This window comes from Ixodes scapularis, unplaced genomic scaffold, assembly GCF_016920785.2.
Source record: "Ixodes scapularis isolate PalLabHiFi unplaced genomic scaffold, ASM1692078v2 PGA_scaffold44__24_contigs__length_19508400, whole genome shotgun sequence".
Lineage (NCBI taxonomy): Eukaryota > Metazoa > Arthropoda > Arachnida > Ixodida > Ixodidae > Ixodes > Ixodes scapularis.
In genome coordinates this window covers 8,746,968-8,760,880 of record NW_024609873.1, presented here as the reverse complement: position 1 = coordinate 8,760,880, position 13,913 = coordinate 8,746,968, and the positions used below count along the sequence as shown (strand labels likewise).

At 45.8% G+C, this 13,913-nt stretch overlaps 1 protein-coding gene across 3 annotated transcripts in view; it reads left to right on the top strand.

Moving 5' to 3' along the window:
* LOC8028189 (pre-mRNA-processing factor 40 homolog B) overlaps positions 1 to 13,913 on the top strand; it is a 60,025-nt gene that overhangs the window by 40,795 nt on the left and 5,317 nt on the right. For 2 of the 3 annotated variants that reach the window (XM_029990245.4, XM_029990244.4), the window contains exons 12-21: positions 3,036 to 3,144; positions 4,139 to 4,289; positions 5,317 to 5,450; positions 6,169 to 6,283; positions 8,764 to 8,855; positions 8,946 to 9,062; positions 10,909 to 10,965; positions 11,622 to 11,702; positions 13,185 to 13,280; positions 13,348 to 13,431. In XM_029990245.4, the coding sequence (XP_029846105.3) occupies positions 3,036 to 3,144; positions 4,139 to 4,289; positions 5,317 to 5,450; positions 6,169 to 6,283; positions 8,764 to 8,855; positions 8,946 to 9,062; positions 10,909 to 10,965; positions 11,622 to 11,702; positions 13,185 to 13,280; positions 13,348 to 13,431 (1,036 nt within the window). Of the gene's footprint in view, positions 1 to 3,035; positions 3,145 to 4,138; positions 4,290 to 5,316; positions 5,451 to 6,168; positions 6,284 to 8,763; positions 9,063 to 10,908; positions 10,966 to 11,621; positions 11,703 to 13,184; positions 13,281 to 13,347; positions 13,432 to 13,913 lie in introns of all 3 variants that reach the window. The other variant, XM_042293127.1, reaches the window with a different exon arrangement.

Below are 13,913 nucleotides of genomic sequence, written 5' to 3'. Positions count from 1 at the left end.
CCTTAAGGGCACAGGGTAAGGTAAAATTGAAAAAAATTCGATTTTAGTTTTTTTCGCAATTTGAAAAGTTTAGTTCTTTCTGCACATTTTCCATTGTCCCAGTGTTTTTAGAAAGCTATATTTCGGGCTGAAAATCACTTCTTCCGAAAGCAGGTAGCAGGTGACCACGCCTCCTTTTGGAATACACTCCCTGTTTATCGATGAATTCTCCAACAAAACATAATCAACACAAGACCTAAAAGCTTGTCCAGTAACAGATAATCTCAAAAAATTATTTCGCAACTATTCCATAGCTTTTTTCAACCACGACAATCACGAGATGCTGTGCACGTTTTTCCCAGGTGTGTACCGTGTGTACATTCAAGCGTTTGTGTTTTCGTACCGACAAAATGGCGCCATTGAATGCTGTTCCTTTATTCAATGGTGGCAGCATTGCACAAGCCAATGTTTTGAAGTTTTGTGGATGGAACCCTGTTTGGAAAGCCATCAAGTGGCTGAGGGAAGTTGACGTCACTCTAATATACTTTACGGACCAATCGACATAGCAGGTCACAAAAGAGGCCCGGCAAGCAAGGCGATAAGCCTAAAGGCGAAGACATGACTTTAGCAATGCCTTTCAAGCTGGCGGCTATTGAAAAAATGACTCTGAGGCTGTTGGTGCCAATAGAAATTCGTTATTCACCAGTTTTTTTACTTTAAACTCAATTATCTCAAAACAGTGTTTTTTAGTACATAGGTGCCATTTTTTCCTTAACCTGACATTATAGAGGGTTGATTTTTTATTCCTACCACATACATGGGTGTTCAAAAATACTGAACTAAAATTAAAAATGTGCACCTAGCAGTTTTTGAGTTACGAAGTTTTTAATAGATGAAAACAGCTAAAATTTCAGTACTGGAATAAAAAAATATAAAAAAAAGCTTATTTAAGATTGGTTCAAATAGTTCTAGTTCAGTGGATAAAACACAATATTTCGAACAAAATGATATTTACATGACAAGAATACTCCTAATAGTCACCGAGAAAAATGTTCCTCAACATGGCCTCAAATGCATGGGGAGTATAGGACTTACCCTGTGCCCTTAAGTCCTCCAAAAGAAGAGGACGAACTTGCACTCTGCATGGCAAACAAAAGTATGTTTGCAACATAAGAAGAGGCGGTGCCAGACCCGCTATTGCCGCATCTGCCGCCGCCGCACCCGCCGTCTCCGTGCCGCACATTCTTGGTTTGGGATTCAAATAATTTATTAGGGTGCAACCTTGTGTCTATATGGTGCTGCGTGACCATGTTGCTGCATACAGGCTTTTTCTGCAGCAACGTAGTCACGTAGCGCCATCTAGACACAGGGTTGCATACTAACAAGTTATCTGGACTCGAGAACGTACAGCGGGGCAACAGCAGAGGGGCACGGTGGAAGCGGCGCAGCAGCGGTGTCGACCGCCGCCGCAGTATTCGTTATCTACGCGCGGCATTTAAGAGCGACAATTAACGTAAAATCGCTTAATTTTCACCTAGAAATTGGTAGCACCGGTCATTTTTGCTTTATGGGACCAAGTAATTGCTTCGTGAAATGGTAATGTTGCGGCGACGCAAACGGCATCACCACCTGACCCGGCTTAACCTAGGCACCCGCTCCCAAGTCCTAGCATGGAAGAGAGAGACTCATGTGGTGTGAGTTTGCTGAGAATGGATGTTTGAACTGACTGGTATTCTGTCTCTGTCCATTTCTCAGCACATGCAAAAACCTTGTCTCAATATTTGTTAAACCGGAATTTGTTCCAGTAGTTGGAGAGACACATTGAACACATAGGAGATTGGCAGGGAATTTATTTTACTTCGTTAGACAAGCATTTTCGTAGTAGAGGCATTCATTATAAAGGTGTTTGACTGTACCAGTACTATTAAGGCTGCTGTATAATGCCAGATAATGTTTTTAAAGAGGATGTGGTCATTTCTTCCAAGCTCTTCTTACGAAAGAATCTGGTGAGTTAACCTTGATGTGGTGGACTACTATCTAAGCCAGCAGGAGGTCATCAAGGAGCTTCCACTTAATTTGTCACAGTTTCCAATTTATAAGACCGACAAGAAAGACCTGTGATAGTTGTTGGCACCGGCATTAACTCGGCCGGGTCTGCTTTAGGAAGTCCCTGAACTGCCAAACTGGTGTGCTGCAGCCTCATGCAGTATATGTCAGATGTAGACAGTCTATCGTGTGAGTGACACAGATCTCAGTCAGATGTTTATTCTAAAATCTGTAATAATCACCCTATTTTTAATATTTTTTTTTCATTAGCATTTTCTTGATGGGTGAATGACCGCTCTTTAATCACGAAGCAGGTAGCCAACAGGATCTACTATCTTCTAACTCCTGCTTGTTTGCGAGGCTTGACGAAAGTGTTTAATAACCCCCACCCGACCTACGACCCCAATGCAAACATTGACTTGCAGCCTGTATGTTTCATGTCAATCCAGCCTGGCAATATTAAGTAGGGCTGTTGATCTAAACAGAACGCTGCTCTCAGCTTGTTGGTGAAGCATAGGCACACTTGTTGCAAATCGAGCAATGTTCCACGTATGACATCAGCATTGTCACGCCTTCATCTGCGGCAGATCTGCGGAGCGTGACAAAGGTTCCGACCGACCGGACAGTTTGTGGCGCTGAACCAACGCTTGTCACATAGCCAAATGTCACCGTTGGTTCAACTTCAAATTGTTCAGTTGCTGTTTCGTACAGAACCAACCTAGCGGTCAGATTTCTCGGAAAGCGTCCCGCATAAGGTGGCGATACAGAAAAGATGAGGGAAGGTCAGTTTTCCAAGCAGCCACATTATGTCACATGTTTTAGACCGGTCAGCATCAGTAGAGCGATGATAACCCTCCAAAAATAGTAAGGTTGGCATAGTTTGCATTTTAGCTCTTAGGTACATTTGAAGTGGCATCTTTTTGTTTCTTTACTCGTGCAAATAACAGGTACTTGTTTCGACAGGCTGTCGGACCTTTTAGGAAACTTCCTTTCTTGTGGTTGCCGTGCAGGAAAGCAGAGCAGATGTTCAGTGATGTGGACACCTGGAAGGCGGTGCCGGAGAGGGAACGCAAGGAACTCTACGAAGATGTCCTCTTCTTCTTGGCAAAGAAGGAGAAGGTAAGGGCAAGGCCGGCGTCACGAGGCGTTGTCGGAAGGGTGGCCGGCGGCGTGGCCCGACCTCTTGGCTAAGAGCGCGGCATTTGTCGCAAGCTTGTCAGGTAGAGCAGCAACCCCTTGATAACTCTAAATCAACTATCCCGAAACATTGTTTAGTAATTGTAAAGTCTCTTGCACCAGGAAACGAGCCTTCATAGCTGCTGCGTCTTTCTCTCGCTCTCATCGTCTCGAGAGGTTCTCACGACAGACCGCAGATATCTCGAAATTCGTGTATGGAGGTGGAAAGATGGTCCCTAAAGCTCCTTTGAAATTCGAACGCAACCTAAGGATAGCTTCTTACAAAAACAAACGCTGTAGACCAGAAACCTTAGTTACAAATGTAGTTATTGACAGGACAAGAAAAACTGCGACGTCCTTCAGCACCTCATGGACCTCAAGCATGTTTGTGCGGCCGAAGCGTAAGGCAACGAGCATCTGCCGGAAGCATTGAAAAGAGGTGCCCCATCGTTCTCATCCCAACGGTGGTGGCGCCACTAAATACATAAGCTACACTTCTAAGAAACGGCAGTTACCCGTCTTGGGGCTTAATGTCATGGTTGCCAGTTATCCAAAGTTACATCTGAAATCACAGGGAATGCTTTTCTGTCCTCCCCAAATGTTTAAACGGTTCGCGACGGAGCATAGCAACGTTACGTGAGCTGTCCAACATTGAATCCAATGCCGAGGAAGTTGCACTTTCGAATCAAGGCGGTCGACAGTTGCGTCTGCTCTGCACAAGCACCAAGATGGCAATGCCCGCCACAATATCCGGGAACAGAGAGCCGATACTCTAAGCGTAGCTCATTTAGCGGCTCCAGTTAGTGGCTAAAGTTTCCACCGCGTCGGTATTGATCGCACCTTCTGCCCGTTTTTGGGCTCTTTGTCGTCCAGAATGGCGGAAAGAGGCCCGTTCCTGATGCGGGCTCTTTTTTTCTCGTTCGTCGCCACATTGCAGGAGGAGTCCAAGGTGCTTCGCAAGCGCAACATGCAGGTGCTGAGCGACATCTTGGACTCTATGACGAGCATCCTGCACAGCACCACCTGGCAGGAGGCACAGCACTTGCTGCTGGACAACCCCACCTTCGCAGAGGACGCCGAGCTGCTCAGTGAGTCTTGTTTCGGCACGCACCTCGAAGAGCGGGAGAGAGAAAGCATCGGCGACAGTGGAGGACCAAGTGTCCAAGTCGGACTTTAATCCCCCGAATGTTTTCGGCCGTGTCTTTTTCGGTTGCTTGCTGCAGCTTTCTACTTTGCGTGCATTTCGATGTTGCGGTAAAATAAAGTGCGCTTTTGTCGGGGGGATGGCTAGCATTTTCCTCTCACCTTGCTGGTTGGAAACTCGAGCACTTTCCATTGTAGCCAGTAGCACCGCGGCTGGGGGGAATCTTATCGAACAGCTCACGAGTTTGATGGGATAGTCAAAGATTAGGAGGTAGATTTGCGCCACAGGTGCTTAGCCAGAAAAACTGCACGGGCGATTTTTTGGAGGTGGGTGTTCATTTGGGAGTTGGCGGCATTAGAGCGTTCCAAGGAGGGTTCTCAAGAGGACCATAATTTGGGCTCTGCCACGGTTTTTAACGACCAAGAGCAACAGCGGAAAAATGTGAGTTCAAAATAGAACAAAGAGATACTGACACGAGGCGTCTTGTCTAAATTAATGAGTAACTTTTTTTTTTTTTTTTAAGTGACGGCTTTGTACGGGAACTTTGCACAGACCTTGCTTTCTTGTGCTGGTGTTGGTGGTGGTTGCACTGTAGTCAGGCCATGGGACCGAGTGTCAGAATGGAGCACAGCTATTGGTTTGACATCGTAGCATGCATGACCAGTGGCGTACCGCCTGCACCGCTTTATTGCATTAATGCCGAGACTGAAAGGGGTTCTTTGGCTGTCAATCAAAGGGGTTAAGGCACTCCCTAAGCTAGAAAAGTTTGAGAGGCTCAGCGAGAGGAAGTGCTGTTCGTTGAAAACCAGATCAAGCGCTATCCCGCCTTTGTTGCGTTTGGTGTAGTTATTTGTTGTCCTCGCTCTTCTGGGACATCTCTCTGGGTGGGAGAGACGTGCGGGCCGTCCGGTTCTCGTCGACCCGACCTCGGAATGCTCAGCCGAAGGGTGGTGGGTGTGGCCTTCTTGCAGACATGGACAAGGAGGATGCCCTGATCATCTTCGAGGACCACATTCGTCAGCTGGAGCAGGAGGAGGAGGAGGAGAAGGAGAGGGCCAGGAGGAGGCAGAAGCGCCAGCAGAGGAAGAACAGGGAGGCCTTCGTGGTGAGCGTCCCCTGTCGTGCGGCTGCTATTTTCGGGCAGCTTTGGCGCTGTCCCGGTGGTCACCGTGCCTTTCCAACCCCTTGGTCAGCGCCTGTTCCAGACGATCTGGCAGGTGGCCGATCAGTAGCTGCGCTCGATTCACCTGCACCTCCTGCACCGGTGCAGAAAAGTGTAGGGCGGTGTACTTTTGATATGTGGATTGAGATACGCCGAAAGTACAACGTCCTACACTTTTCTGCACCGGTGCAGAGCGTGCAGGTAAATCGAACAAAGCTATTGTTGAGAAATTCTGAAAAAGAAAAAAAAAATTCTTAACTTTTCCGGAACAAAAAAAAGTTTTCGGAGTGCGCTTTGTGGTTCTTTGCACTTATTGTTTCAGACTTATGCGCATTGTCCCATTAGTAAGCCGATTTTCTGTTTCGTTTTTATACGTTTTAAATTAGCAATTTGGTCTTCTGGCATGTCAGATGACAATAGCAATTTTCCCAGGCTCCAGGCTTGCTGAAATTCAATAACGAGTAAAATAAGAAAAATAATTATAGTCTGCATTAGAGGTGTAGTTTGTGGCACATAAAAGATAGAGTTGTAAGTGTGCCTAGTCCAAAACATGTTTCTTTGTTACGACAGCAAGAGACAGTGGTTATCTGTTTGCCTGGCGTTAAAGCTGGAGCGTCAGAGGTCAACAAATTTTCTGCTGTATTATTATTTTTTTTTTCAGATGCTGCTGACCGAGCTGCACGAAAAGGGCAAGCTCACGTCCATGTCACTTTGGGTGGAGCTGTACCCGACGATCAGGGCAGATCCCCGGTTTACCAGCATGCTGGGGCAGCCCGGTGAGCTCACACATTCAGTCTGTCAATCAATCAGTCAGGCATTTATTTTACGTCAGACACCCATGTAAGCTGCAGAAGCAAAAAGTTGGCTATCCGAGGCCTTCGGCAGTCCTTTTGCTCTTTTTACGGTTCAGTTTACCAGACAGCCTCCATATTTTGACCGCGTGATCAGCACAAGACGTTGACGGTAATGCAAATATACTGTAAAGGACTTTATTTTGGCCAACTCAATATTTCAGGAATATTGCGGATTTCACGAATATTGCGGTTCGTGGACACAATATTTCAAAATCTGGTTTTATACTACTGTACAATGATGTGCGTCTGACCATTTCGCACTAAGCACCCACCCCCAAAATTTTAGACATCTGAAAAAATATGCACTGCACTACAGTAAACTTTCGTTAGTTCGACCTCGGTTAATTCGACTTTTCATTTAATTCTATCGTGTTCAAACGTCCCGGCGAGCGCCCATTCATTTTTATAGCAGGAAAAGTTTGATAGTTTGAATTCGGGAAGACTCTGCATCGGATAATTCATCCGACGCAAATGAATGCGCGCGGCGGGCTCACAATGCATGGCACCACGGCAGAAAAACCCCCACATACGGCGAAACAGGGGCCGTTTGCTGCAAAGCCGAACGTGCGCAAATATGCGTCTGCTCCTCTACGCCGTTGAGATGGACCGTAGCAAATGACAGGAGCCAGTGCAACCAATCTGGCTGGGACTAGCGCGGAGAACATAGCACGTGATCGGGCGCGGAGACGGCGAGCGCTCTCAAAGCACTTTTCTGTAGCATCTTGTGCTCCAGAAAAGCGTGCCCAAAAATGCAAACTTTTTTTTTTCTTTTTTTGGTGTTGTTCTTTGTCGCCAACAATCTGGCCACCTGGTGCCAAAGTTGTCTCGTAAAGCTTTCTCAGCGCGCGCTCTCAAGGCATGCGCTTTTTCTTTAGCTTATACAATCTTGTGCACAGCAAAGACGACACAAGAAGAGAACAGGACACAACAAGGCGCATTGTTGCCTTGTTGTGTCCCGTTCTCTTTTGTTGTCCTCGTCTTTGCTGCGCACAAGATTGTATAAGATGTCAAACCAACTCGCCCCAACAACCACTCTTCTTTTCTTTAGCATCGTGTGCAGTCCATCTTGCTCGCCAAAAAAGCGTAAATTCTCGTTTCCTTTTTTCTTTTATTTTTTTTTTTTTTGTTGACAATCTGGCTAGTTTACGCCAAAGTCAACTTGCAAAACTTTTTTTTTTTTTGTATTGCGATTTTTTGGGGACGTGATGTTTAGTTACGTTGCTCTGGCTGCTCTCTGGAGCATGCTTTTGGACACGCGTTTTAAACGCAGATTGCAGCAGACCATCCGTGAGCACTTTGGACAATAAAAGGAAGTTTCATTTTAACCTTTTTTTTGTCCTTTTTTTAATTCGATCATTGAGATAATTCAACCAAATTTCAAGGTCCCGTCAAGGTCGAATTAACGGAAGTTTACAGTAGATGTAAAATTGATGATCTCACATGCGCGCTTCCCCTATTTTTTCACGCTTATCTTCAAATTTTGAGTGGGCGCTTGCTTGGTATTTTACGGTATGTATTTGCTACCATCAGGCAATATATTTTTGGGTTTCGTTTTTTCGTAAATCTTCAAAATAAAAAAATTTACGAAAATTAGACTTTCACAAAATTTTCTCAACCTTTTGGGGTCATGCGACTTTTCCCCTTATAGGCCCCTCTGGTCAGAACTAGTTTAAGTGAAAAAAGATGAAATCAGTGATTGACTTTAAAGTCACCTTTTCAAGATGCTATGATCAATATATTCAGTTTGAGATAACTCTGCTTCCCCCAAGTGTTTTCATTTGAAATATTGAACTATACTACAGTCTAAGCTCATTACAACAGACCTGGTTACAACAGACATTTGGATGTAACATACCGATTTGTGAAGTTCGGTTGGTATTCCTCTATGTATCATTGGCTCAACTTCATATCTGCATACAACATGTACTCCTTTTACAAAAGACCAAAACCTCGGTCAAAATCAAGGTCTGTTATAACGAGCTTAGACTATAGCGGTATTTGCACAGCACATGATATTTTTCGGAGCAAATGGCGTGGTGCAAGCCAGGATGTCGAGTGCAGGTTTTACAGTAGAAATCAGTTTCACGTCTTTGCCCTTTGACTTTCCTGTCACTGCAGACTGCACAATTGCTCTTGCCTTCATCTAGTTTGTAAATATAGCGGTTTTTTCTCCCAAAAGCGCACCCGAAATGCCCTCTCGCGCATCTAGAAACAATATAATAGATCAGTTGCTATTCTATTCCTCCTGATGCTTCGTTATACCTAATTGTATCGTTTAGTTTTAATTGTTGAGACACGTTAATAAGAAAACAGTTGGTTGGTTCACGGGGTTTATGGACACGAATAAATTACGACAAGGAAAACGTCCACAACCCAATGATCCAAAACGCTCCGGTCCGCAGGTTCGACGCCCCTCGATCTCTTCAAGTTCTTTGTGGAGGACCTCAAAGACAGGTTCCACGGTGAGAAAAAGATCATCAAGGAGATCCTAAAGGTCAGCACACTTCACTTTGCCTTTAGCCTTCTTTTTTTTTGCGTCGGAGACAAGATTGCGAAGTGGGTGCTCTTTTCCTTCCTTCCCCAGGAGAAGAATTACATGGTGGAAGTGAACACGCAGTACGACGACTTTGTCACGGTGATCAGCGAGGACAAGAGGTCGGCAACGCTGGACGCCGGCAACGTGAAGCTCACCTACAACAGCGTACGTGGCAATTCCTTTCGCAGCCGGTACGACCGCGGTCGCCGACAGAGAGAGAACAGCGGGGACGAGCTTCGGTTATCCTTGTTTTCTCGTTTTGTCGGCGACAAGAAGCACGATGCATTTGTGACCACCATGCTGGAATCACAAGCTTTCTAGTGCCTCAAGTTAAGAATTTGTTCATTTGGAATTTCATATCAATAGACACAAGTTAATAACAGCTGCACATATGTCCGGAGAACTTCATCCGTTGAGCGAGAGGTTTTTGGACTGCAGTATATTTGGGTTGGGCAGCCCTTTTTTACTTTTCTTTGTTTAATTTGAATCGCCAGACCTGAGTGATGCTTTGGGTTTTAAATGGTAATGTCCAGCTAGGAGTGTAAAGCTTGTAAACTTGCAGATATGCAATCATTTAGGATCAGTCCCACTCCTGTTCATTTGGCAGCTGTTTAGTGGAAGTTTGTGAAAGTAGTAAAATTAGGTTTCCCGCCCTGAAACTGTAACAAGTCTTATGTTGGGACCGGTTGAGCTAACTGCCACTGTCGGGCATATTCAGTGACTGTGGAGTACCTTACCTGATTCTCACATTGCACACCCTTGGTTTCTTGAACACCTAAGCAAAGCAAAGAGATCTTTTGTGGCCTGCTGCCTCTTTAGAGCTTTCAGACACCTGAAGCCTCTTGTAATTTTAACTATCATGCAGGCGATGATATTGTAGTTTCAATTCGTATCACTTTTATAGTCTATTTACTTTTTAGGTCTCGGCATAGGATGAATGTCCGGAGAGCTATGGATGGTGGTTATTGTCTTTCCACCGGATGAACGCTTCAAAATGAATTATGGGGATCATTTGGGTGACTGCCAACATTCGTGACCGTCGTCATGTTACGAGACAAATCAAAACCCCGTCCACCATGTTCCTTGTTAGCCACATTTCCCAGGTTGGCGCAGATGGCCTCGTAGCTATTGCGCCATAAACCCCCCAAAATCTCTCTCACATTTCCCGGGCTGTTAAAGATCACCAGTTTAAAGGGGTTGGGGGGGGGGGGACGCAACGATTTTGGACTTCGGTCAAAAATTTGTGGAAGTTGTTCTGGTAAAGCCAGAAGTTCTGGTTTTCTCTTCTTTACTTCTGAAGTAAAGAACAGAAACCCGATTTCGCCTGCGTGTCCTAGTTGTTGTGTAAAAAAAAAAGATAAATATTGGCATCTCTGGCACCCCTCAACTCACTCCCAGTCTTCAGGGTCACACCTGGTTCCTTTCCTAGTGACGTAATTCGGGGTGCCATGTAGGTTCCCGTGTGCTCTCTCGGAGGACACTTCCTCTCCCTCTCTCCGCTGACATTAGCGGGCGTTATGCTGCAGCTTAGAGCCGAGCGAGGTCACGTAAGCTTCTTGCCGTATTTCCTTCAGCTTCCACTCGTGGCTTCAGGTGGGGCAAAAAGCTTGACTTTTGCTTTGCAATTATGCAGCGGAATCGCGACATTTTTTAATGAAGATGTTTTCTCTGTCGTCCGGGACACGATAAACAATGTAAAAATGATGAGATGCAAATTCTTTTAATCTAAAAATCGTTGCACCCCCCCCTTTAACACCCTGGAAGGTTGGTTACAAAATAGAAATAAGTAAAAAGACTAATTGCATATTACGACCTTGGAAGCCTCTACAGGTGCTGGCATGGTCCTCGACACACCGGAGAGTGCCTGCCTCCCGGCATTGAGTAACTGTCCTTTGTTCATTTAGAATTCGAGCTCCAGTATGTTCGCTTTGTTTCTTTGTCCTCATCTCAAGGATGCTTGCGTGTCCTGAAAGGGCCTCTGCCTTCAACTAGCTCTGTGTACTTGTTTCAGCTTCTGGAGAAAGCGTCAGCGAGGGAGAAGGAACGGCTCAAGGAAGAAGCGAGGAAGGTGGGTGAGATTCTCCCGTGTCACATGGCTCTCTCGCTCTTTCATGTTTTCCTCTTCAGTATGCACCAAAGGCTCGTTCACGCAGTAGTGGAGGCTTGGTTGCCTCGGCGACTTGCACCCAGTTCTCGACGCGAGCCTCCGCAGCATAATGCACTGCCACTGCATGGACTGGCTCTAATCCTTCCCACTCGTTTGTTGGGCAATACCCTCTTTGAACAGTTGCCAAAATCAGGAATGCATGCACGCTGCCACAAACATGAAATCAAGTGCAACGAACAAACGCACATCCGAGGTGCTTTCCCGAGCTTGGGGCTTGCACCATTCGCAATGCTGCAAAGATTGTTGGGGCCTAAAATAGTGTGTGGGGGAAGGAACTTATTGATTGGAAAGGATTAAGCATTAAAGAACTCTAGACTTTAGTTAAATTAATGCGCATCTGTACCTAAGGACGATGTGTTTTCGGTGGACAATGTTTGGTTCTATACATTTCATTGGGGTGATCAGAGCTTCAGCAACTTGCCTACTTGAAGTACTTTCCTTTTGTTTGTGTGGCAAGGCCTCACTGGTTTGCATGCATGTGGCACGTTAGCATTTTTCTGGCACCCTTACCCAATATCTGGTTTCAATGGAATAGTGGCTTTGTCTTTTATGCGCAGCAACGAAGGTTGGAAACATCCTTTCGGAACATGTTGAAGAACGCCATGCCCTCCATCGACACAGATTCTACGTGGGATCAGGTACGATTATACTGGTCTCGAATCACTTTTAACCATTCAACAAAAATGGGAGAAGAAAGAAAAAGAAGGTTTATGACTAGGGTTCCATGTTTTCCAGGGTTTATATTTCTTTAAGTTTCGGTGTATTTTTTCGGGCTAATTTTTTTCCCCCGAGATTCTGCATTTTTGGCGTCTTATTTTCAATGTTGGACGAAGAATTCGCTTTTATCGGGGTTTCTGGTGAAAAGAAAGGGGAAACTGGTGTGCAATTCCCTAACCTTCGGTGAACAAGCGTATGACCCTGAGACAGTGCAATCCATTTATAACGATCGTGAGAAAACCCGAAAATTCAATCGATATAACTGATTATCGTTGTATTTGGGCTAGAAACTGATTGTTTCTAACCCGAACATTAACATTTTTAATGTGAAACTGATTGTTTCTAGCCCAGAAACTACTATAAAAACTTATCATTATAAGCGGTCCATGGCTATACGTGGTATAGCCATGGACCGCTTATAATGATGATGCAACCTTATGCAGGTTGCATCACAAGGTGAAACGTGGAACACTGCCGGCAACATGCTCTACTCCTTGCAGACACGCTAGATGAGCGTGCTCCAGGCTCCCAGCATTCCTTCCAAGCGCGCACACTCTTTTTTGTTGTGAAACGTCCTTTGTCTAGTCGGGCGGGTGTTCAGATTTCGATGAAGCCCTAAGGTGAAGCCTCAAAGCTCAATGGCTATTGGCTGGTGAGAGAGGTCACATTAGCAAAAAAAAATAAAAGATCAGTATCAGTATTTTTATTTTAGGAACTGCTATCAAGTAAATATGCCACTTGTTAAGTTATCAGACGAAGAGCGCTGCGAGTGTAGACGCCAGGCTCGGTAATGTTCTGCAGCGATCCCGGAATGTTTCACGCGTAACACAATTGCCCAGCGATTTCTTTCTTTCCTTGCTTCGGTGTGCTTTCCGAGTGTTCATGATGCTCGTCTAGTCCGTTCCGGCACGCCTTGTTCCTGGAGTTCTGGCACCAGAGTTGCCGCGGCCGAGAAACGCCTGCGCCGCGATTGCCTCTAGCGCAACGCTGCATCGTATTTTGCGCTACCACCGCACCTGTTTCGCCCGTGTGCATTTATCAAATGAGGCAGAACCCATACAGACTCGCGTGCAAATTCAATGCTAAGTCGATTTCTTTTTTACAGTGGAGCTGTTGAGGGCTAGTTTCCCCAGGACTGTGTTCATCCTCGAATGACCTGGTGATACAGAACTCTGGACAGCTACCGTCATCTATGAGCGATGGTGGCAACCAGACAACCAGCTTGCCGGTTGTCTGGTTGCCACCGTTGCTCATAAGTGACGGCAACCTTTCGAGGCCTTTCCATTCAGGCTTGCCGGCTTGCAGCCGGCCATTAACTCATTCCCAGCATAGTACAGCTTCACTGGTCTTCCTTCTTCACCAAAGTAAAACAGCTAAAAGAATATTTTTTTTTTTGTTTTTAGGTGAGGAAGCAGTTTGAGAAGGAATCCGCCTTTGTGAACCTCAGCCTGGAGTCTGAGAGGATCCGCATCTTCAAGGAGTACCAGCTAACCCTCGAGGTGAGACATCGCTTGCCCGCAATGTCGCGTCGCGTCGGTGACACCGGGTGCACGCTTGTCGTCGCAGGAGGCATGCAGTCATCATCACAGCCGTTCCAAAAAGCACAGCAAGAAAAGCAAAAAGGCCAAGAAGCGTTCGAGGTCCCGATCCGTAAGTAAAAAATGCAGGTTCACCCCATCTTTGTTGCTTGCTCAAAGTAATTGCGTCGCGCGCACGTTTAGACGGCGGGAAATTGGTCAGCTCCAGTGGGCATCGGTGTCTTTGCAGTGCTCACGTGCTCCGAGCCGCAGTGTGCTAACACACTCGGGCACCGATCCCCCATAGCTAAATGACGGCGTCATGTAGTTGCTAATGTCGTGACAACAGCCACAACCTTGGAGCCATGTTAAAGATGGTAGCAACAGTGCAGTTGACTCGTAGCAAACTCCAAAAATCTGCTAGCTCTAAATCCTTCTTATAAGTAAGGCTGTTGTATGTGGATTGATTTGTACTATCGCAAACAGTACAAGCAATGAACACCCCAGCCCAAGTCTTCAAAATGCTGGGTCCAAGCCAGGGCTGAAGCTCGGAAGTTTCGAAAAATCGAGGGAGAGTGCGGATTGTGGGGACCACAGTCGTAGCAAAAGACCAAA